The sequence below is a fragment of the Tupaia chinensis genome, unplaced genomic scaffold, assembly GCF_000334495.1.
Source record: "Tupaia chinensis unplaced genomic scaffold, TupChi_1.0 Scaffold144276_1, whole genome shotgun sequence".
In the NCBI taxonomy this organism is placed as follows: Eukaryota; Metazoa; Chordata; class Mammalia; order Scandentia; family Tupaiidae; genus Tupaia; species Tupaia belangeri.
In genome coordinates, this window is record NW_006204133.1 from 6,214,650 (window position 1) to 6,239,677 (window position 25,028).

Genomic DNA, 25,028 nt, shown 5'->3' on the forward strand with positions numbered 1-25,028 from the left:
TATATATATATATAATTTTTTTTTGTCAACTGTTCCTCATTTAAAACTATTTGAACTATTATCCCTGGTTCCTGAAACTCCCAAAGGCAGACCATAGAAGCTAGGATTTCTCTGCCCCAAGATGGGTCATAGAGTTCCATAAAGGCCCAGCCATGGCAGCACACATGGTAGGTGATGTTACTTGGTGGAGAGGCCTGGGTTTGATTCTTGGCCCGGTGCAGTGGTGTGTATGTTTGTAACCCCACAGCTGCTCAGGAGGTGGAGGCAGGAGGACTGTGTATTGTAGACTCTGTCTTAAAAACAAACAGTGAAGAAAAATTTTCTGAACCATGTTGTTTGATAGTAGATCATAAAACCCCCTCACTTTAGAAGGGGCCCTGTCCCATACGGGGAGGAAAGCACATTGGACGAAGAGGTCTAGAAGAATCTGAGCAGATGGGTCTTGCTGGATTTCCTCACTCCATCTATGTCCTCTAGATCACACCCTTTCTGTCCAATTGCATATCTATGCATCTGTCCATGCTTCTGTCATGTTTATGCAATGAAGTCTCCATAAGTAGCCCCAAAGGGGACCAGCAGATGGCATAACGGTATGTCGCTAGACTCCCACCTGGCCAACTGAGGTTTGAGTCCCGGTGGCTTAAAACTGATGCTGAGGGCATGTATGTACGTGCCCAAAAGCCTGAGAGGAGAGTGGAGGAGAAGGGATTGCAGCATGGTCCTTCCCCCTGGGGGGTGATTTATTGCTTTCTGTTTCTGTCTCTCTGGTGAGTGCATGCATCCTATAGCAAAAATCTCTCTAAAAAAAGAAGTAGTCCAAAAGAACAGGGATAAGAGAGCTTATGAATAACTTATGAACAGCTGAGCATATGAAGGCTTGCAGGAAGGCAAGTGAATAATTCAGCTGCATGCAGAGAGGGTAGTGTACCCCAACTCTATAGGAACAGATGCTCCTTCATTCCAGACCCTGCCAGCCCTTGCCTATCTATTGCTGCTTCATCTGACAGTCCGTGTCTTTTAAAATATCCTTTATAATAAGCCAATAAACATATGCAAATTATTTCCCTGAGTTCTATAAGCTACTCTAGCAAATTAAACTCAAAGAGTGGCTCATGGGTACCCCAAACTGTAGCAAGTTGATCAGAAGTTCTGGAGGGCTAGACTTGGAACTCAAGTCTGAAGTGCGGCCAGTCTCATGGAACCAAACCCTCAAAGTATGGGATCTGACACACCATCTCCTGGTAGAGAGCATTGAAATGGAGTTAGGTTAGAGAATGCCCAGCTGGTGTCTGCTGTGGAATTGCCTGCTTACTGGAAGGGGAAATTCCCACACATTTTGAGATCATAGAAGTAATATGTTCTTAGTGGACAGTAGGAGAAATTGAATTTCTGTTTCTTTCCCACTCAATTAGAAGCTCATCAAAAGGTAGGCCATGTTGGTGGGCCTGATATTTTTCAGCTGGGCTCTTTGAAAACGGAAGGCAAGGGTCTAGAGTTCAGAGTCACATGGTCAGAGAGACTTGGACCAGCAATAGATGTCATTCTGTTCAAGTTGTGAAGAGAGCGATGGGGTGGGGATAGTGGTGGTGGCCTCTAGTAGCTGACAGTGGTCTCTGTTGACACCAGCAAGAGTGGGGACCTCAGTTCCATAGTCATAGCAACTACCTGAACTTGAATAGGACCCCACGCTCCAGGAAGGAACCTAGCCCAGCACTTTGATCTCAGCTGCCTGCAGAGATGAACAAACTCTAAAAATATTTTTAGAAGTTTAGGCATAGCTAAATTTGAGTGACCAGAAACACTATGTCTGGTAGTGCTCAGAAAGTGTTCTGTAGGGCTTAGCTACAGTGATTCTCTTATTTAATCCGGAGAGGTAACATAAGCAAAACTGTAAATCAACACATGGAATTTTCTTTTTCTTTTGAAAGATTTTTGCTCTAGGGTATGCGTGCTTTCTGGAGAGATAGAGAGACAAAAAGTAAACAATCACCACCCAGGGAGATGGCCACGCCACCATGCTTTCTCCTCCGTTCTTCTCTTGGGATTTGGGGCGTGCATGTGCATGCACACGGTTCTGGCATGAGCTCTAAGGGGCTGGCCTGGGACTCAAACTGTGGTTAACCACATGGGAGTCCAGTGCTTTAACTATCACACCACCTTCTGGGACCAACACATGGAGTTTTCATGTGTTGGTCTGGCCCAAGGAGGTAGAACACCTAGAAGTTCTAGGGGGCTTAAAGGTCATGGGGGGGGTTTAGAAATATTTAGCTTAGTAATTGGTTAAAAGCACAAGTCTTTGTCTCTAAAAGATTCAACATTAGCAGAAAAGAATGTCTGAACTTAATGAAGATAAAGCTTTGCCATGTATCCCTGTGATGCTGTGCTGGGTTCAGGATGTAGGAAGCAATCCACAATCACTGGACCAGAGTGGTCTGATTTTGCAAGATTGATGTCTGTGGATGGGCTGCCCCCAGAACTATTCAAAAGAATTTTAAAATAAGAGTAGTCAGAAATTTGTCTTCCCAGTCTTGGCAGTGTCGAGGGTTGGGAGGGAACTAAGCAGAGAGTCCATCTAAGCTGAGCCCAAACATCTGACTTATAACAAAGCGAGCTAACGAACAGGTGTTACTTTCTGTGACTGAGTTCGTAGTCATCACACAGTGTGAATTACAAGAAAAATCTGAGGCACAGTGAAATTGAAAGAGTTTATCTGAGTAAGAAGCAATTTATGAATTGTGAAACATCAGACCAAAAGAGGTCTAAGGATCCAATGACAAAATGTCAGAGATAAGTATGTATTAGAAAAATGTGGAGACAAAAAATAAATTATTTGATTGGTTTGCAATTGCAAAATTGTCTTTTTTTTTTTTTTTAAAGATGCTTTGCTGGAAAGTTCTAATCACATAACCATACGTTGAGTGGCTGTCTTACATCAACATTTACCGGAAATGACCCATTACAATGGCTAATGTTTCAATTTAAGCAAGATTAAAGCTATGTTTAGGCCTTTGGCTTTGTTTGGTCTGGGAATTCTTCAGGTCCAGACTCCCTTATTAGAATTCTACTTTAACAACAGCAATGGAAAATGAATACAATGTCCTGATCCTTCTCTTTGGTTGCTGGCTAGACCTGCAACCTAGAACATCTCAGTAGCTTAAAACAACCCAAGCCTATTTCTTGCTCGAGCTACATCATCAATTATCTGCATCAGACTGAGATGACTCCTCACTCCAGCCATCTCAAAACAGAATTTACGAAGAACCTCTGTGAAACCTGTGTTGTTTTCACTCAAGTGGGAAAGGGGACATTGCCGAGACACAGACACGGCAGGAATGAGTGAGTGGGTCATTGGATGGGAGAAGACATCCGTCTCTGGTCAGGGTGGTGTTACCGAGCTGTGCTGGCACCATCAATAAACAAGGGCTCTGCTCATTGTGGCAGGAGAAGGGAGGGCAGAGGGGAGAGCCTCCGTGGTGAAACGTGTAGGCCTGGAGATGGCGCATGTCCTTCCCCATCATGTACCACGCCTAATTCAAGGGTGCAGAGAAGCTAAGTACTTTGAGCACCCTAAAGTAGAAAGGAACAAGGTCTTGGTGAGCACAAATGTATCTCTCCCACATCCTGTTGCTAAGTTGTCAGTTGGAGTGGCAGGGGCAAGACGCAGGGTTTCCGATTGTCAAGCTTCATGGTCCTGTACTCCTGGCGGGGAAGCAAGGTACCCAGACATCTGACACCTCAGAGAAGCCAGAAGGCTGATGTGGTTATGGACTACGTGCTGGTAGCCCCAGATGGAGACGTGGGTTTCCTGGGGACACTTTTTGGGCCTATGGAAAACTAAGTCTGATGGGGACCAGCAGGTGGCGTGATGGTTCAGGTGCTGGACACTCCCACATGGCCAACTGCGGTTCGAATACCGAACCTGGTGGCTTGCTTTCTCACTTTCCCTCTCTTTCTCTCTGTGTATCTCTCTGGTCAAATTAAAATAAATTAATGACTAAATAATTATTAAAAAAAAAAAGAAAACTAAGTCTGGGCTGTCTTAGGGCTAAAGGTTAGATTTTCTATGGCAAGGAATTTTCCCATATGGTTCTGGGGTGGGAGTGGGGAGAAGAAGCTTCAAAATGGTCATGAGAAATGCATATTATGAGAAAACTTTGCATGGATTTCATTTTTTTTTTTAACTAAAGTAAACTCATACCTTGGGACCAGCAGATGGCATAGTGGTTACATCACTGGACTTCCACATGGCTGATTGCAGTTTGAATTCCAGACCTGGTGGCTTCCAAATCACACTGGGCATGTGTGTATGTGCCCAAGATCCCAGAAGGAGAATGGAGGAGAAGGGATTGCAGCATGGCCATCCCTCCTGGGGGATGATTTCTTGCTTTCTGTCTTCTTATAAAGAAAGAAATAAGACTCATACTTTAATTTCATTTTTTTCCCACAAAATTAAATGAAAAATTGTCATAAGGCATGTGCTCTGGCGAGAGAGAGAGAGAGAGAGAGAGAGAGAACGAAATTTCAATGGGGCATGGTCACACTGTAATCCTTTTATTGAATCCTTCTTCCTCCATTTTTCCTTTTCTTTTCACCAGGACTTTGGGCATGCACACACACGTGTCTGGAATGTTTTCAAGGTGGCAGACATTCCAACTGCTGTGGGCCATGTGGGATCTGACTTCAGTGCACAGCACTCAACAGCTACACTATGGGGATTCGTCCTTCCACAACCTCTCTGAAGTCCTTTTGTATAGCTAAAAATTGCTTGGGATTTTCTATCTTTTTTTTTTTTTTTTTTTTTTTTTGTTTTATTTTTTTTTTCCCATACAATCTCCAAAAACTCAGACATTCCCTGAATATGGATGTATTCCGGGAATTTTCAATACATCTCTTTTCAAGCTGGGTGCATATAAGATGTCCAACTTTTTTTTCAAACCTTTAAAAAGATTATAGCAATAGGAGTGAACTAAAATGGCTGGTTTTTGCCTCATTTCAGTAATAAGTTTACAGTGAAGGTGACTTTAGATGGTTTGGGTGTTAATTCTAAAAGAATTCTTTTCAGCCTACCTAAAGACTAAATTATTTATGAGAATTTTCATCTGTCTTCACTGTTTCTAAATGTGTATTTTTATTTCAGGCACGTGTGGTTCTCAAATATAGGCATTCTGATGGGAGTTTGTGTATTAAAGTAACAGATGATTTAGTTGTAAGTATACATTTTTATTTGTTGCATACTTTCAGATTTGTTTAAGCTAATCATTTGTTTGAAATCATTTATACAGCATTCATGCAGTTACCTATTAAGGGTGCTTATTTTGTACTGCATTGTAAAATGATTCTGTAAAAAGCTACATGTCAACAAGCTATGCTACATTTATAGACCTTTAGGAGGTAGTTTTTTGTTTGTTTGTTTGTTTTGGTTTTTCTTTTTTTTTTTTTTTTTTTTTTTTTGTCTGTGTTGACTTATCTTTTCCCATGCATATCCTACATGCAGGGCCTGGGATAGTTGTGCTCGCTGACTCTCAGAGGACAAGGCCTTTCTAGCTGGGCACATTTTCCAGAGAGTAGAAGACATTTCAAAGCACAAGAGAAATTCCCATTCTGTTTTGACGTCTTGACAATTTTGGAAGGAAATACTTCTGAAACACCTATAGCAGGTTTAAAAATGCATACCAAGTACCAATCGATGCCAGAGAAATGTTCCTTTAACTGTTCTGGTAAGAATCTCAGACCCCTGGCAAAATACTCATTGACCAGTAGGCAAGGTAGCATTGCCACGCATTCGGCCACACCTGCTTCCTACTGGCTGAATGCCCTGCACCCATGGCCCTAGGTCAATAGGTCCTTCATTTTAGCAGCCCTGTCTCAGCCCAGATCTCAGTTTACTCCACTGGGAACACAGGGAAGGTCTGGATCTCTCCACATCAGTGAGAACCAGAGGAGGGTGGGGAGCTAGCCCTGGCAAACATCCACTTAACATGCTGCATTGTCAGTTCTATTCTCCCTTAGGGCTCCCTGTTGGTAGAGGCTCCTTACTTTTTCCAGGTGGAATTCCTCTTGACACCCAGATTGGAAGCAGAGCAAAAGTTCCTGTGCTGTTCGTTTCCTTCTCCCTTACCTTTGGTGCCTTCGAAACCCACAGGACCTTCTTCCCCTAAGTCCCATACCCATTTATTGCTCTCCTCTCTTGGGAGGATTTTCCCTTTCCTGTGGCCATGGTGGTAGAAGAATCCAAAACAGCAAGAAGAAAAACACACTGGGAAGTAGTTAAAATGTTATCTTTATCAGATATATTATATGTATGGCCCCATCCTGGAGAGTGTTTTGAACAAAATTTAAACTGTTCTTTATGATGTATTAGGAACATGCACTGTTTTGTACTATAAGGTCCGCGTCCCCTCAGTAGGGCACAGTAACGTGGCAGCGACTACCTGCTGTTCAAGGGCCCTGATGGCTGTATGCGTTGGCTCGTGTATCTACCCTCATGATTTTCCTGTCTCCTCTGCTACTGGAAAATCAGCTGTGACCCTTTTCTGTGCTTTCTTCTACTAGCCTTCTCCCTCTTTCTAATTCGCCCTCATAACTGCTTTATAAATCTTTTGAAAGAATCTTTTATTTAATTTTATTTGTTATTATTATTTTTTAGTCTGTCCAGAGAGAGAGAAAAGGAAAATGAGAAAGCAAGCTGCCAGGTCTGGGATTCAAACTGAGGTTGTCCATGTGGGAGTCCAGCACCTTAAGCACCATGCTGCCTGCTGGCCCTCAAATCTGCTTTTTAAAACAATTGTTAAATTAAATTGAAAAAAAAATGTTAAAGACAGGGTCTCATTGTGTCTTTATCTTCTGCCTCAGGCTCTCAACAAGGGATAGAGGTGTACACCACCAGACATGGCTCTTACTTTAAGCACAAACTCCCATGTTGTCCACGTCAGTCTTGAGCTCATTCTCCTTCTGGCTTGGCCTTCCAAGTTACTGTGATTATGGGCATGTGCCACCGTGCCCAGCCTTTAGGTTGGACAGGAACTTAAACACTAAATCTGAGCCTCTCACATAGTCCCAGCCTCTGTAGAGCACAGCATCCTTTTCCTCACATTCCTCCATCCTGTCAGGACTTGGGACATGCACACACACATGTCCCAGTGTGGTTTTCAAGCTTACAGGCTGGGATTTGAACTGCGGTTAGCCATGTGGGATCTAGCTCCTTTACCCGTCAGCCTGGCCTCATGAATCTGCTTTTGATTTGAGCATTTTATTCACATATTGTTACATGAAGACCGACCTCCAAACTTAATAGCTTTAGGTGATACCTATTTTATTATAACTCACACATTTTGTAGGATGTGACTTTGAGAAGCCCTTAGGTAGGCAATTCTGCTTCCTGTGGTTGGACCAAATTTTAACTGTGGTGCTCAGCTGGTCAATGGACTTGTCTGGAGGGTCTAAGATGGATTCACTCACATAGCTGGTGCCTTTGAAAGTATTCCTAAGAGGATAGGCATAGCCAGGACTGTCAACCAGATCCCCCACATGTGATCACCCTAGCAAGGTGGTCTCGGAATAGTGATACTGTTTACGTGGTGGCTTAGCTTCCAGTAGAGTGAATATCCCAAGCACTAGTGCATGGATCTTTCTGACCTACCTTCAGAGTTCACATCTGCTATGTTCGGTTGGTTCCACGCACGTCATAGGCCAGCCCACATTCACAGGAGGTGAGTTGGACTCTCCACCTCCATCAGAGTGGCACAGTCACATTATAGAAGACATGTGGGACGGGAGGCATAGTGTTGACCATCTTTGGAAAATACTATCTACAGCTCTGAAAAACTAGCCTCACTCACACGTACAGAGAGAAAGAGGTTCTGTAGGAAGACTTCAAAGCTTCTGTGAGTAAAATGAACATGCCTTTATGCTAGATTCTATTGGCTTTCAGTTATTTAGATCTTTCTGTCTTTATTTCTTCTATGTTATATTTTAGACGGGCAAGTTTTCCTGCATGACACATTGTTCAAATATTTGAGGTGTTTTCTATAGTCAGACTGCAAGAGCTTGAAAGCAACATTTGGTTTAAAGGGTGTCAATCTGGTAAGGACCACTGCTGCCCTCTGCCCTGTATCCCAGCACTAGCAGAACATCCAGTTACCAACTGACAGCAGCTAGCAGGTAGCTTGCAAGAGCTAGAAAGAACTCCAGTATCCAGGAGAACTAAAGTTGTGAGTCTTGGCTTTGCTGTTTGCTGGTTGCGAGACCTTCTACAGTGACCCTTCACTCAGTTCAGCAATTGTTTGGTTTAGTGTTTGTTTGATGTTTTACAAACTGACAAAGGCCTAAACTCAAATTCAGATTAACTTGGAATGCTAGGATTTTATGACAGCTCTCATCAACCCAACCTGTGTATTTTAGAGATGAAGAAACTGTGACAGATTGAGTAAGTGACTCCATGGTTGCCCAAGATCACATAGCTAGTTAAGGGTGGCGTGAGATAGGAGCCTAGTTTCAACTTTCAGTTCTGTGTGCTGAAGGATTTTATCACTAAGATGTCAGTCTGAATAAGAAAACATTAGAAACCTTAAGATTCTTGTCAGGCCTTAAGTATGTATGTGTGTGTACTTGTGTTTCTGTGAGTATGCATGTGCTTGTGATTGTGTTTATATATGTATTTTTAATGTATTAGGGTGCATGCGCAAGAGAGAGAGAGGGGGTGGAGAGAGAGAGAGAGAGAGAGAGAGAGAGAGAGAGAGAGAAACATCACTCCCAAGGGTGGATGGCCACACCATGGTTCCTTCCCCTCCATTCTCCTCCATTCTCCTCTTGGGATTTTGGGCATGCATGCACACATGCCCAGCATGTTTTTCAAGTTGCCAGTTCTGGGGCTTGAGTCACACAGTTGGCTGTGTGAGATCTAGCCTCATTAACTACCATGCCACTGGCTGGCCCTGTGTTTGTATGTTAGACATGCTTCTACAGTATGGATTATGTACTTGGGCTTATCGATTCCAGTAGATAAAACTGCACACATTTCTAGTATAGTCAATGGTGTTAGCTAAGTTACCAGAAAATTCTCAGGCTATGGAATGGACCCTTAGCAGAGTCAGTCGTACTGCAGACTGTGGGAAGTCGGACTTTGACTTGGGCCTGCCAACTGCTGTGTCCTTGGGCTGGTTACTGTCCCCTACGAGTGCCTAGGTCTGCTTCTGTAAGGTGCTGACCAGAGGGCCACTTGCTGAGAACTCTCTTGGCCAGCCTTTAGCTGAGCTTTGTGCATACCGTATGGCATTGAGTCCTCATCAATGGGGCTATGTCCATGTTACAGATGAGGGGACTGAGGTCACACAGGTAGTATAACCTGCCCATGACTATCCCACTGACACAGAGGAAAGCAGGGTTCACATGTGCTCTGTACGCCTGCTGCGCTGCTTTTCTGTAGAAATGCTTCAGCTCTTGGGACTATTGGAAGGAGCAGTCTTCTGAACTGCTCAAGAGGGCAGACTCTGACTAGTGAATGGAGTTTAGAGGGAGGCAACTTTGGATTCTGAAATTACAGAGAAATTTCTAATCATGGATCCCGCCTAAGACTGGAAATGCCCATCTTAGGAAGAGAAAGCCTGATGATGTGCCAGGCATGCTGGTCTAGGATGCTGTGTGGGGAGCAGCTAAACATCATGGCTCCCAGAGCCCTTCTAGTTCCAGATTCGAATGCTCCTACAGAGCAGAGAATGAGTGCCAAGACTGGAGATTGTGTGGGCTAGGCTTGGCATCCTACTTTCTCATCCCATGAGCTCTGTGGCCTTGGGAGGTTGCCTGAGTCTGTTTCTATGGCTCCGTGTCTGTAATGGAGATGCTGTGCTGGACCAGACTCACGACTTTTGTCCTCTGGCATTGTACAGAGCAGTGACTCCCTCTTACACAAATACCAGGCTGGACTTTGAATCCTGGTGGGTTTTCCCTGTACAGGCCAGGGCCTCATGTGCACAGCCTTCTCATTAGTCATTGCAGAGGAGGATGGTGGTTATTCTGGGCTCATGGGATCATCTTGTTGGGTGTCAGCCTCAGGGAGGGACTAATGTAGGAGGAAGGTGGAGGAAGCTTTGGTTGATGGTCCAGCCTGTGGGGGCCTCTGAATGACCCCAGCTCATGGGGAATGGAAAGTGTGAGTAGAGGACTGAGTGAGTGGGAACATGAGTTGGGTTGACTTATTGATGTGACTATTAGTCAGTGTTTCTTGGGACAGAAGTTGGTCAAATTCTGGAGGTTTTGCAGGGAGAGGGTAGTATTTCTGTATGTATGCAAAAGAATTATTTAATTAATTTCTTTCATGAGAGAGAGAGGAGAGAGAGAGAGAGAGAGCAAAGATAAAGGAAGAAAAAGGAGGGAGACAGGCATCCTGAACAGAGGAGTCTCCATGCCACCATCCACTCACAGTCCCAGCTAGATCATGGGCATACCTGCAGTGTACCTAATGTGTATAAGGAGGTCCCAGGATGCAAACCTGGGACCTTTCCTATGTGGGTGCAGCAGTGCCACTGCCTGGCCCATACGATAAAACATTTTTTTTTAAATTTATAGCTGAAAATAAAATATAAGAGATTGTGTAGTACTTTGTGAAGTCATACTTTTTTCTATCCAGGTTTGCTCCTTTGAGATTCAACCCACTATGGCCCAATGCCCAGTTCTGACAAAGATGAGTCTTCCTGTATCATTGCCTATGATGAGTGCTCCTGTCTCCCTGAACCCCGTCAGGAGCAGGAGGCCAGTGCCAAAGATGTCTCCAGCGGTCATTGTGACATTGCCATGCAGACCAGAAATGGGCTCAGCATGTAACACTGCAGCTAACTTTCCTTAATTCTGGGGTAAAAAAAATCAGCTTTTCTCTTTTCTATAGAACAAAAATAATGTGTGTGGACAATCCATCAAGAGTTCTCTTTTGAACCGGTACATTTGTCAATAAAAGCTGCCCTAAATCTAGTCATGTATTTCCCTGTTTCTGAGCCTGGAGGAACTTACCTATCCTTCATACTCTTACAATTCAGTGATTTCCTGAGACTTAGTTAAAAATGCTTTTCAAAAATTGCTTTACCTTTAAATTGAAGGATAATTTCAAGTTTAATGTTTATTTCCTCACCAGTTTCAGGTGGTTTTCTAAGATGTACATGAAACATATTGGATTCTTAGGAATTCATTTTATACCCTGGAGTTGACTAAGTGGTAGTGTCAGGTCTGATAGCTCTTTGACTTTATTAATATTCAACACCTGCACTTGTTTTTGTTTTTTGGATGACTGTGTCACTTGACTCAGAGATGGGACTACTGCCCAAAAACTTCTGGGAACAAGATTAGGACAGAAATATAGAGAAGTTTAATCTTCTGTATCAATTCAATCCAGATATATTCAAGTATATGATGTAATTTTTCTCTCTTTTAAATGCTTGCAGAGTCAATGCTGGGGCTATCTATCATTTACCTAGTTGTTCTCGGTTTATTAAAAGATGGTTTCCTGCATGTGCTCTGAAGTATTTAGGGATGAAGTTTGATGATGTGTCTGTAACTTTCAGTTACAGATGTGTGTGTATACACGTGTGTATGTGTGTCTGTCTATATTTATCTATTTATAGAGAAGGAGTAAAGGACAAAGAGAAAGAGTGAGAGTGGATGAAAGCAAAAGTGGCAAACTGTGAACAACTGGCGAATCTAGGTGAAACATGGACTGATACTTGCTCTACTATTCTTTCGACTTTTCAATTTGTAATTTTTCAAAAGTAATCTCAAAGGTGGAGCAAACACCTACATTTTCTAGGCTATACATATTGCACGTGAATAGAAATCTGGGGTCGGGGCAGACACCTCTGGTTCATAAAGGGAGTTAGTTACTTGGGCTCAGTGTGGGCCCACTGCGTGTTCTTGTCTTACTCACGGGTGTGCTATCAGCTTACTACCTCACTGAAGTCGTTCTCCTTCCTCCTCCACTCCTCACATTTTGTGTGCGTGTCACTTTCTCATAATTGGCCCTTCTTTTTACTCAATCCTTATTTTGAAAAAAACGTAAGCGTGGAGTATGGTGGAAGATGGTGACTTGAACAAAAAAATTTGAAAATAGAGATAGAACGGTAACTCACATACAGCTGTCCTTGACATTTCTTTCTTTCGGTAAGAAGGTCAACTCAGATTCCAGCAGAAATGTCAAGTTCTGTGATCTGAAAACACATTTAGAGAAAGTAGGGCACGAGAATAGTGTTTTGTTGTAAATCTCTGCAAAACTAATATTTTTTTCCTTCTGGGCCTGCCAAAAACTTACTATTTCCCACGCTACAGCAATTTTGGTTCCATCCTGAGGTTTGTATTATTGAAAACTGTCGTTACTACGTGTTTGTGGTTTACTCATCTGAAGGCGTTTCCTGGAGAAGTCACGGTAGAACAGTTGTTTTGCTGAAGTCCAAAGAGAGAAACCAAGATAAACCCTTGCTTGGAGATGAGGATGGGGTGGGGAACAAGTAGAGGATAGAAACTAAAATTCTAGAGGAGGACAACTTTGAGGAGTTCATGTCACTGAAACAGGGTCCTTGTGGAAATATCTCTTCTGACCAGACATGCAATTTGGAGAAGAGTGTTAACTTCAGTTTACTTTTATCACCTGTAAAAAGGAAGCACTTTGACTAGATTTGCCTGAGACTCTTCAGTTCCCAGCTCTGTAAAGTCTCTAATGGACACAGACTGACTTTCTGGAGTCAAAGTAATTCTAACCATGGTTACAAACCTTCACATAACCCAAGGCAAAGCCTGAACATGAACCTTGAGTGGCTCTTTCATCCAAAATGAGGCTACACAGCAAACCCTGCCTTTGAGCCAGGTGACTGTTAGATTCAATCAGCAGAAACTGTTTATTTGAAACTGTTGAGAATCAGAAGGAGGATGGTGAGAACACACCTGACTATTCCTTGGGTTCTTTTTATAAACTCTGGAAAGGCAACCTATTGGGGTTAGGTTTGGCTATACATAACAGAACACCTGAACATATGAAAGAAGGCAGTCTAGGGTGATGAGTGGTTTCAGGAAGCCTCTGAAGACTCATGCTCTCCTCTTACTGCCCTACCACTTCCATCAAGTGCTCCATACCTTGTAGCCCAGGGCGGCAGCTACAATCCAGCCACCACATCCACACTGAGCCATCAGGGAAGAAGATTAGTAGAGACTTCCCAGGAAGATCACACATTTCCACTTATATTCAGTTGGCTAAAATTTTGTCACATGTGCAATCCTTGTTGCAAAGGAAGACAGGAAATGTAGTCATTATGTGTGGTGGCCATGTGCCTAGTTGGTGGTTTAGAGTTCTTTTGCTGGGGAAATGGGAATGTCAGATATGGGGAAGAAACTAGCAGAATGTATCATAAAAGGTGTATTTTTGGAGAGCAAGTGCTTTGGAATTACCACTCCTGTGTTGAAATTTCAACTCCTGCTTAGTAGCTTAAGATCTTGACCAAACTTTTTTGATATGTTCTAATACATCAGGTGTAAAATAAGCATGATACTTGCATCATGAAGATAAACTGAGAGAATTAATGTTCAATATTTGGCACAGTAGCTATGACTATGATGTAAGTCCCTATGCCAGCATCTTTGACTTGTACTTACACGGACATGTGGCATTGCTTAGATGTGGTATATTTAACTCCTACTTTTTTCATCTCTTACTAGGGACTTAGGTCTAGTACAGCTTGGAACACAATAAGCTCATGCGTGTCCAAAGAGTACAAAGAAATTTGGCTGATGTTCACAGGACCTTCTGGCTAGCAAACCTAGGAGAAGGATTAAAGTTAAAGTCCCAGGAAATACAATATTTTTGTTTGAGAAACATGTGAAGAATAGGGCCATGCAGAAGCTGGAAGAGCTTAGGGAAGACAGCTCCAGGCAAGATACCCAGCTAAAGATAAATCTCAGTTCCTGACTTTTAGTCACTAGCAGGGGAGCTCGGACTACAGATCTGAGCCTTTGAACACTGATGATTCTCTACTGTCAAGTGAGGGTTTACAAAGGACAAGAGCCACTTACTCAAGGCCAACCCTACCCTGAACAGTTAAGGTCCCCCTGGGGTTAGTGTGAGTCATTCACAATGGTATCTATTCTAGAAGCAGAGACTATCTCAGAAGGGGAGGTGGGGCAATGGAGGGAATTTTCCTGGATTCACTTGCCATTTCCAAGTCTCTGGTAGACTTTCAGCCATAAACATGCCCTGGTACTTTCTGGGACTGGGTACTGTGTCGGCCATGAACAAGACCTGTTCTCTGCCTTGCAGGTTGTGAACACCCATGATAAGAATCAGGTGTGGCACTTGGCCTAGCTGCGCTCACTTTTTTACCTTTCCCAGTGTAACTTTCCCAGCCCACACATGAAAGTTTTGACTATGTGACTTGCTGTGGCCAATGGAACGTAGGCAAACAAAAGTGAGCTAGCTCTGAGCATGACCTTGTGTGCTTTTACCCATGTTTGCATTTTGCCATCCCATAATACCAGGAGACCATCTCCGGGGAAGTTTACTGGTCCAAGGAGGATGAGAGACATATGGAGTAAACTTGAACACCACCTATAGCGTAGAGTCAAGTCTAACCCAACCTAACCTAGGTAGCCAGCCTCCATATGACCCACGAACTTGTTTTACATCATTTGGCTTTGAAGTGGTTTCGTAAGTAGAATAGGTGTGGCAATGGTTAGCTGATATAACAAGCAGTTGCAATACAGCGTGAAAAGGACCATGGGGAGATGCAAGTGGGCATCAGATACTCCAATCTTGGGAAGGTTTGGTGAAAGAATGCTTCATGAACTTGCATGTTAATCACTTTTTTTAGACCTCTTACTGCTTTTTCAGTTGGGGTACTCTTAATCAGACAGTTAGTACTTCATAGACTCTCTCAGCATATGAGGAAAATTAAAAATTTCATGGAAAAGTGGAATCAAAGTATGAGCTTATTTTGGTGCAAAAATTTTTGAATTTCATGCATAGTTTTTCCATAATATGCACCTCCCATGAACTTTTCAAAGACCCCATGTATGCCTGAATTGTTTTTAAAATTAGATTTAATGCATGGGAGGTATAGGAAAATTTATCTGACAAGGGAAATATGAGGACCTTTTGACTTCTAGAGATTCAGTCATTCACTAATTCATCCATCCAACAACTTATAGTTGAGGATAGAACTGTGAATGAAGTAAAGTAGGGTCCTTACACACATGGAGCTTACACTCCAAAGGAAGGAGACATGGTTGGTGGTGAATGGTACAGAGAACATCAGAGCAGGAAAATAATTATGGACTATTGTGATAGAAGGGTGGTGTGTTTTTGCATGGGGTTTGAGAGAAGATCTCACTGAGAGTGTGACGTGTGAGCACATGCCTGAAGAAGAGAAGGGTGTTGGCAGTGGGCTCAGTGGAGGAAAGGGCATCTTAGGCACAGGGGCAGGGGCTGCTAAGGCATACTGGTGACAGGCTGAAACTTAGAATGCGGAGCTCCTATTCCAAGAGGGTCTGCAGGTGCTCCAGGTGTTTCACTTTAGGTGTGTTCAGTAAATATGGTCCTAGAACAGCGAATTCCCAAATTTTGAGTTTCTTATAAATCTAGACAAAAAGAATTGTATCATCAGGGGAAGCCTCAAGAATCTGTCCCTGGGACCATCTTCAAGGGGCTCTCCCTTTAAGGGTTCATGGCTCCCGGTGACCTCTCTGTCTCCTCCCCTAGGTTACAGGCTACTGGCCCACCAATCTCTACTTCCTGTGTCCTCTGGAAGTTTTGGGGAATAATGATCATCTTGTACATGTTGATAGCGGGTGCATCTACCTTCACCATTCAGCCAGAGGAGCTCCCTGGTAAGAAGGAAACTCTTGCTAGAGAAAGGCTGCACTGCAGCTGCTCTCGCTGTGTTGGTACTGAAAAGTAAGTGCAAACATTCGTGCCTTAGTGAGGGCCAGGTGCTGCTGGTGGTCCTCCGCTCTGCTGCACCCTGGGTGTGGATCATTCCCACCAAAGAGCAAGTCAACCCTTTGGATTTCAACCATATGACTTAATGACAAAGGCTCTATATGTGAAAAACATAGACTCATTTAAAAATCATTTTTCTGTGGTCACTTATGAACCTGACACAACTGTCCTTACAAAATGCCAGTGGAAGTTGGTAGGAGCCTTGAACCAGTTATTTGATAATTTTGAAGATATGACAACAGGGGTGAGGAAAGAATTAATGGCACCCCAGGGTGCAGCTCACTTTGTTAGGGACACATGGCATCTGCCTTGGATGTACCTCATTGTTTCCCTGCCAAAACCAGCCTGGGTCTGTGACGCGAAGCCTGACTGTGATCTGTCTGTCTTTCAGCGGTGGCAGAACACTGCAAATTTCGTGGCAAGTATTACTTGGAAGAATCACGAGTAGAAAGGGAGCCTGTGGTCCTGAGGTGTCCCCAAGTGGAGTATTGGTCAGGTGCCATTGCCAGTGCCCATGTCAATGTGACATGGCATAAATCCAACTCTGCCGAGATCATCGTGGGAGAAGAGGCACGCGTGAGGGTCCAGGGTGATGCTCTCTGGTTCCTGCCGGCGTTGCAGGAAGACTCTGGCACCTACATCTGCACTTTAAGGTAAGCCTTCTGGGCTGGGACATTGAAACATTTTTCACATTTTTATTTGCCAGACCTGCTCTCAGGTTGGCCTTTTCTTCCCACCTGGTTTTAATCTCACTACTACTGCTTCATGGAATGGTGGAGTCATAGAGGCCTGACTTCAAATTCAGCCGTGTAGCTGGATTTCCAAATCCAGTGTACAGGTGAGAATCACATGATCTCTCCCCACTTACTGTTCCTGAAATACCACCCTGCCCAGGCCTTTGGATCACTCCCTCCCTCCTTTCATTTACTCTTCACTCAAATGCTATCTTTTAGGAGTTAGCCATTTGGTCTAACACGCACTCTTTCACTCTCTTTCCTTTCCCTGCTGTCAAGTTTTGATAGAGTTTTCCTCATCTGACAAGTCTATATGTTCATGTACTTAACAATGAGTAGATGTTGCCTACTCACTAGAGGGGAGGCTTCCTTGAGTAGAACTTTCGAGCTGGATGAGACATTAGGGATAAATGATCCCAGTGGAAAAGGTGCAGAATCAAACTCACTTAGAAACTTTCCTTAGGTTGGAAGGTACTCTGCTGAAACCTGTGTCTACTGACCTTGGATCCAACCCTCTTCCTTCTTTGTCCTATTGCTTTCCCCCCCTTTATTTAGAGTAAAATACACAGAACAAAAACTTTACCATTTCAACCACTTTTAAATGTATGGATCAGTAACATTGAGCCCATACGCATGGGTAAGCAACCATCACCATTGTCTAGCTTCAGAACTTTTTCAGCTTCCAAAACGGAAACTCTGCTCCCATTAAACAACTCCTTATTTCCCCCTTTCTTAGCCCTTGACAACAACCTCCATTCTACACCTTGTCTTTGTGAATGTGACTGCTTTGGGTATTTCATATAAATAGAATTATATAGTATTTGTCCTTTGGTGATTAGCATAATGTCAAGGTTCATCCATGTCATAGCATGTGTCATCAGTTGTGTGAGGAGATTTCAAAATGTTTGTGGAAAAACAGAATTTAAGTACAAGTTTATTTTGGTGCAAAAAAAATTTTAAATCCATGCATGTTCTTTTTTGAAATATTCATTTTCCGTGAACTTTTGAAGACCTCACTTATGTATAGGCCACATTTTATTTATCTATTTATCTATCCAGGGATACTGGCTTCTTCTGCCTTTTGTTATTATGAATAATGCTGATATAAACATGGGTGTACAATGATCTGTTTGTGTTCCTGCTTTCAATTCTTCTAATTATATACCCCAAAAAGAAATGGCCCGATCATAGGGTAATTTTTTGAGGAACTGCCATACTGTTTTCCACAGTGGCTATAGCATTTTACATTCCTACCAATGGTATACAAGGCTTTAATGTCTCCACATTCTCATCAGCATTTGTTATTTTCTGTTATATGTTATTTAACTATTCATTTTTAATTATAACCATCCTAAGTATAGATAAAATGTTATCTTGTGTTTTATTTTCATTTCCTTAATGATTAGTGATGTTGAGCATCTTTTCATGTATTAATTGGCCATTTGTGTATCTTCTTTAAAGAGATATTTTTCAAATTTTTATTTGCCAGAGGGCATATTCACTCCTCAAAGAGAGACAGGCAGAATAGAGGAAGAAAACAACCCCCACTGGGATGTGGTCATGCTACAATATCTTTTTTTCTATCTCTTCACCCTTTTGGGATTTGGGGCACACACAAACATATGCCCAGCATATTTTGGGGCCATGGAGTAGCCAGTTCCTTAACCAGTAGGCTACAGGGTCAACCCGTTGTCCATGTTTTACACTGGAATATTCTCTTGTCAAGTTGTAGCTCTTCGTATAGTCTAGATATTAACCTCTTACCAGATGTGATCTGCAAACATTTTCTCCCATTCTGTGGGTTGCATATTCACTCAGTTGGTAGTGCCCCTTGCACGAAAGATTTGGATTTGATCAATTCTTCATCTAGCAGCTTTCAGTGAAGGCCTTGTGGTATGTTGAAACATGATGGAAATGTGGAAGGGAAACCTGGGAACACATATGCCAGAGAGGGAAAAGTGGCAGGCTTGCTTTATGGCTAATTCACTCGAAGAGACCTAATCAGATGTTAATCTCCAAAATGCTCTTCCAAAGGACTTAATCCTTTCAGGTTCTAGAGTTCATTGAGCTCACCCCCTTTGTGATCTAACTTCATGGTCCCAGGAATCATATCCAAATGGAGAGACTGTTTCTCAATGTCCGCTGTTTCCATAACAACAACAAAAAAATTTCTCTTTACTTCCAACTTTGGTTTGACAATTCTTAGTAGCTTTAAGGCCTTAGGAAATCTCTGTACATATATTTTTTTAACCTGAAAATGGTATGAACGTAATTCCTATTTCATAACTTTGGAGAATCAATTAAATAACGTAGGCAAAGCACTCAGTACACGGCCTGGCGTGCACCTGGCCAGCTGCTGTGGTGACTGTCTTTCAAGTGTGCACTGTCTTTTAAACTTGTCTTCATTTTCAGTTATTGAGATGATGCCTTTTTCAAGGTGAGAGCGAACTTTTTGTATTTCTTTGTGCATAAAATGTTTCTTCATCTATTTCTCCCTTTTTAAAACCAGATGTAAACTACAGTGCAGATGTTGGCCTGTGTATTTGAATTAATTATTTTATCTTTCAGGTTGTACACTTTTCTCACATTTTTTTCACATATGTTTTTTTCACATCTTGTTGCTTCTTTGGATACTGATTATTATTTCATGTGTTTTAGATAGTCAGAAATTTAGCTGAGATAATTATATTTTTATGTTTTCCTACTTGTTTTTCTTTGGAGAGGTTTTTGCTATAGGCTGCGTGTACTCGCCAGACAGACAGAGAGAGACAGAGAGATAGAAAGCGAGAAATCACCCCCCAGGGGGGATGGCCACGCCACAATCCCTTCTCCTCCATTCTTCTCTCGGGATCTTGGGCACGCATGCACACGCGCCCGGTGTGAGTTTAAGCCACCGGGTCTGGGACACGAACCACGGTCGACTACGTGGGAGTCCAGTGACATAGCCATTATGCTAACTGCTGGTCCCATGTTTTCCTACTGTAAAAAGTAGATTTAAAAAAATGTTTATTTATGTATTTATATATTCTTCTATGAGTGAGAGACAGAGAGAGAGAGAGAGAAAGATTGAGAGAGACAGACAGAGGCAGCATGTCATGATGCCATGATTACCCCTGCTCAAGCAACCGTGTGTCATGGACATAAATGCGGTATACTATGAGAGGTGTCAAGACTTGACCCCAGCATCTTCTTATGTGCAATTATCTTGTGGAGTGTCACATCCTTCCACTCATTTCTCTATGTTACCAGCAAAGCTTTATCTCTGTCCTTTTCCCAGCTCTAGGATTTTGATAGAATTATGGGCTTGAGATTTATTTTTATTTAATTTATTTAAGATTTTTGCTGTAGGGCATGTGTACTCATTGGAGAAAGGCAGACAGAAACACAGAGAGAAGAAAAATGAGAAAGCACCCCTCAGGGGGTTAGCCATGCTGCAACATCTTCTCTTCCAGTCTCCTCTTGGGGTTCTGGGCATACATACACATGTGCCCAGAGTGATTTTCAAGCTACCAGGTTCAGGATTTGAACCACAGTGTCTGCCACATGGGATCCAGTGTCTTAACCACCATGCCACCTACTGACCCTGGAATTGAGATTTTATGATTAGGCCAACAACAAGAAAAATATTTAAAAAATTAAACAAATAAATGAATTCACCAAGTTAATTTCCTCTGTGCAGTATTGCAAAAATAATTTCTAGATCTTACACTAAGTTTCCAGCAGTTTTCTGAAGTAAGAGATCTGTGATTAATGATTCCTAAGAGGAGTAAAGGTAACTTTCTTTTTATGGAAACAGTGGCCCTTGAGAAACAGTCTCTCCATATAGCTCTGATGCCTTGGGCAATGGAGTTGGAGCTGAGGTCAAGGAGCTACAGAACCTGAAAGGGTTAAGCCCCTTTGAAGAGGACTTTGGGAATTTCTTAGTGACCCTTGATAGTGTTGGACCCTTTGCAAAAAGTGCGGACCACATCACTGTTTCTCTAATGGCAATTATGATGGAATGTTTTTTGTTTCCCAAGGGTTCAGAAGAGTCAGAAACCGAAGTGTTGCAATCTTAATTAAGAAAATGCTGATGTAGAACTTAATGGGGACTGGGAAAATTCTTAATTTCAGTTTTACTTTTATTTTGCTTTGCATTTATTATTTCTTCTTTTAAATTAGAAATGCCACTTACTGTGATGAAATGGCCATCGGTCTCAGGGTTTTTGAGAACACAGAAACTTCTCTGGAGCTCATCTCCTACGTGCAAACTGTGACCCTGCCATCCTCTGGGTTGTTAGTGTGTCCTCACCTGGAGGAATTCATCCGTAACAAAACTGACGTGAGGATCCATTGGTACAAGGTACACCTTAAAACATTACCATTGCAATAAAATGCATTGTACTAAGGGACATACAGAAGCTTTATTTCTTAAGACATTTAATTTATCTATCTATCTATATCTCTGTATATCTATAAATATCTATATAGAGATATATATATAAATAGATAGTGTTGTTGGGACAGTAATGAGGCATTTTTGCATAGATAAACATAGAAAAATAGGTCATGACTATCCTGACAACCTAATATAATTGTTTATATATATATACACATATATATATGTAGACATATATATATGTGTATATGTGTGTGTGTGTATGCACTTATGTTATATATTGGGTTGTCAGTTTTCTATGCAAAAATGCATCACAACTTTTCCGACAGCCTAGTATGTATATGTGTGTGGATTGTACTAGTGAACACATAAAAGACCTAGGTCTCATTTCATTCAAATATATATATATTTGATTGTTATATATATGTGTGTGGGTTGTGATATATACATACATACACACCCCCACACCCCCATATACATAAAACAATCAAATAGGGCAGGGATTACTACTGGTCCTGGGGTTGGAATGTTCTATTTGTTTTTATATGGCTTGGGCAAGGGTCCTTGAAATGGCAATTTGTGAAGACAGAATAGAAAATACAATCCGGGTGAATATCAGCCGAAGCAAATAGCTTTTTACTCACATTTGTCTTTAAAAATTTAGAAACAAATTAGTCACGTCACAACTTTGTACACATAGTAAAGAAGTTTTTGTTTATTTGTTTGTTTTTCCAAGCACATGACAGACTTTAGGTTAAAAGAATAAGTATAAACACGATTTGCTCCTGCAGTTGGTTGGGTAAATACGATGGGGTGTTTTAATGATCCCAGAGGAGATCATTTGCTGTCACTGCGTAGACAAGGTGTGGCAAAATATGGCAGGGGCCAAATATAGCTGCCATCTGTTTTTGTATGGCTCACAAATTAAAGAAAGTTTTCCATTTTTAAATGTTTGATGAAAAACTAAAAGAAGACTATTTCATGACATGTGAAAATTACATACAATTCAAATGTCAGTTTCTACAAATAAAGTTTTACTGGAACACAGCCACATTCATTTCTTTATGTGACAGTGGTGGCTGTTTTAACTTTCTAGTTGTGACAGAGACCACGAGAACTGGAAGGCCTAAATATTTGCAATCTGGCCCTTTCCTGACAGGAAACCATAGCTGGGTATAGACAACAGATGGATACCAGAAAGTACAGGTTTTTGTTTAGTCACTGGTAGGAAGTAACAGTATAATCAATACAGGGTAACCAGATGACTTATACAAACACTACAAGATATAATTGGGGTATTCATTTCATATTGAAAACTTTGAAATGATTTTCAGGAAGTAGAAGAAAGTAGCCAGCTGCTATAAATAAGACGGCCCAGCTACAGAAGGCCTTGTCGTTAGGTTTGAGAAGATCACAGAGAGGTCAAAGGAGAGGTTGTACCGTGGAGGAAAGAGCCCCGACTCTGAAGTCTATGGGCCTGGGTTTAAACCCTGTTCCTTCATTACCCTGTTGGGTAGCCTGGAACCTGTTTGCTCTGTAAAACGACAGTTGGTAATTTCCATTGCCTGGGATTGTTCTGAAGAGTAAATGGAGTGGTGTATACGTAGTCAGTGCTTGGCATACACACGGTGCTTAATAAACGCAGGTGGATGAGGATGTCATGGAGGCGCACAATAACATTCATCCTTTTCCTAATAATGTGAAAGGTGACTGGCCACATCCTGTGTCCAGTCCTATTCGAAGTTTCTAACAGGCAACCCAGTGAAGTAAGGACTGTCAGCGTCTTCATTTTCTAGATAAGAGAACATAAGAACTTTTACAAAGTCACGAAGTTGGTGAGCTACGAAGCCAAGGCTCTAACCCAGGAGGCCAGGTCCTGCACACTCCTGGGGCAGCGGTGGTGCTTGGCCCTGTTTGGGACAATGAAATCTCCCCTTTCAAATACGTTGTGAAACGATTAGTGAGCCATCTAACTAACTCTCTCAATTGTCTCTGTGTTCCCATTCAGAGTAAGATTCTGAAATGACTCAACCCTACAATGGACTATTACACGTTTCCCTCATCATGGTTTTGAAAGAGAGGTCCCTGAGAACATTGTGTACTTGCTAGTATGCGTTCTTAAATCCCACTAGGCACTTCCTATTTTGGGGGAGGCCTTGTTCTTGAGAGCTCTGTTTTGCAGAGAACCCACAGAATCTTGTGTCCATGTGAGGAGTGTGGACTCGTTTTTCCCATTTACTTTTTTATTACATGTTTTCTTTTTTTCAGTCTTACTGACTCCTAACATTGAAATGATTTATTTATTTATTTATTTATAGAGATTTTTGCCTTAGGGTGCATGTGCTCATTGTAGAGAGAGACAGATACAGTGAGAGGGAAAGTGACAAGTCACTCCCCAGGGGGGATGGCCATGCCACAATCTCTTTTCCTCTGTTCTCCCTCCAGGATCTTGGGCATGCATGCACACAAGCCCGGTATGATTTTGAAGCCTCCGAATCTAAGACTTGAACCAACTGGCAACCATGTGGGAGTCCAGTGACGTAACTGCTATGCCATCTGCTGGCCCCACTGAAATTATTTTTGAAGTAATTACTGCAACTTCATCTTTTCTGAACATTGTCGTCCAAATCATGACTATTTAGTAGTGTTCTGCCTGGATACACACACACACACACACACACACACACACAGATATATATTTATTAGGGAGATTCTTCCCGTAGGGTACATACATTTGCTGGAAAGACACACAGAGAGAAAGTGAGAAGTCACCCTCCGCAGGGATGATGGTCATGTCACAATCCTATCTCCTCCACCCTCCTCTTGGGATTTTGGGTGTGCATGTACACATTCCCGGTGTGAGTTTCAAGCCACTGGGTCTGGGACTTGATCCGTGGTCGACCATGTGGGAGTCCAGTGTCTTAACCACTGCGTCATCTGCTGGTCCCCTTCCTAGATATTTTCTAAGGCCTATCGTAGGAAGCAGTTCATTTGTACTTTAAATGTCCTACTTTGCCACTGAAGAGCTAATTCTCTTTTTTCCCCCATTGCACTTGAGCAAACATGCTTGACATCTTATGGTTAAACAAATCCAGCCATTTTCTGTGTGTTATATGTAACAAATTCCCTTTTCTAAAAATACAGTTAAAACTATACCCAACGTACCAAAATGGCAAAGTAGACACGAGGGGTGCAAGTTGAACACGGGTAGGTAACGTCGACGTGACTCATAGCTTTCGAAGTGTGAATGAATATGTAACATAAACTTAACGCTTTCTCCTCAGGGCTCTGTCCTTCTGGACCACAGCAGCGATCGGTTTCTAGGCGTGAGCGAGAACACCCGCTTACTCATACACGACGTATCTGCAGAGGACGCGGGCTATTATAGCTGCGTCCTAACGTTTTCCCACGAGGGCAGAGACTACAACGTCACTAGGGATATCGAATTACGCGTCAGAGAAGGTAAGTGCTTGCTGTGGAGAGATCTGTCTGTCCTGGTTCAGAACCAAGCGTGGACAAAGCGGGTTTCACACCGATCAGAATGACACAAACCACGGTTTGCACAGGATTCCTGGCATAAAAGGAAAAGGAAAATGGATTTCCATCTCTCCCAAACCTGAGGGTTAATAAGGCGTGTGCGTGACCCTTGGAAAGTGTCAAGGAGGAAGGATGAACGCATCCCTGGCAGTTGATAAGATTCCAAGGCCAAGGGCAAAACACAGCATCTGAGGGGCAAGTAATGCTTTCCTTGCAAGGCCCCTTTGAAAATCTCCCGTGGAAAGTTCCCGACTACCGGGTCAGCAGTGAGAATACAATGGCCACGACTTTGTGTAAAATTCTAGGATACTAAGGTCGTATTTATTGCTTTTAACTAGAAGGCTATCCAGTGGAAATTGTCCTTTTTTTTAAAAAAAAAAAAGTTCCTTGAGGCGTATCTATTGGGCTTTCAAAAAAA

At 42.3% G+C, this 25,028-nt stretch overlaps 1 protein-coding gene across 5 annotated transcripts in view; it reads left to right on the forward strand.

Annotated features, from left to right (window-relative positions):
* The window catches only part of IL1R2 (interleukin 1 receptor type 2), a 59,878-nt gene that overhangs the window by 24,983 nt on the left and 9,867 nt on the right, over positions 1-25,028 (forward strand). For all 5 annotated transcript variants that reach the window (XM_014583393.2, XM_027767529.1, XM_006166619.2 and 2 more), the window contains 4 exons: positions 15,722-15,849; positions 16,353-16,614; positions 20,857-21,037; positions 24,358-24,535. In XM_014583393.2, the coding sequence (XP_014438879.1) occupies positions 15,783-15,849; positions 16,353-16,614; positions 20,857-21,037; positions 24,358-24,535 (688 nt within the window). In that variant the 5' untranslated portion in view covers positions 15,722-15,782. The remainder of the gene's footprint in view (positions 1-15,721; positions 15,850-16,352; positions 16,615-20,856; positions 21,038-24,357; positions 24,536-25,028) is intronic.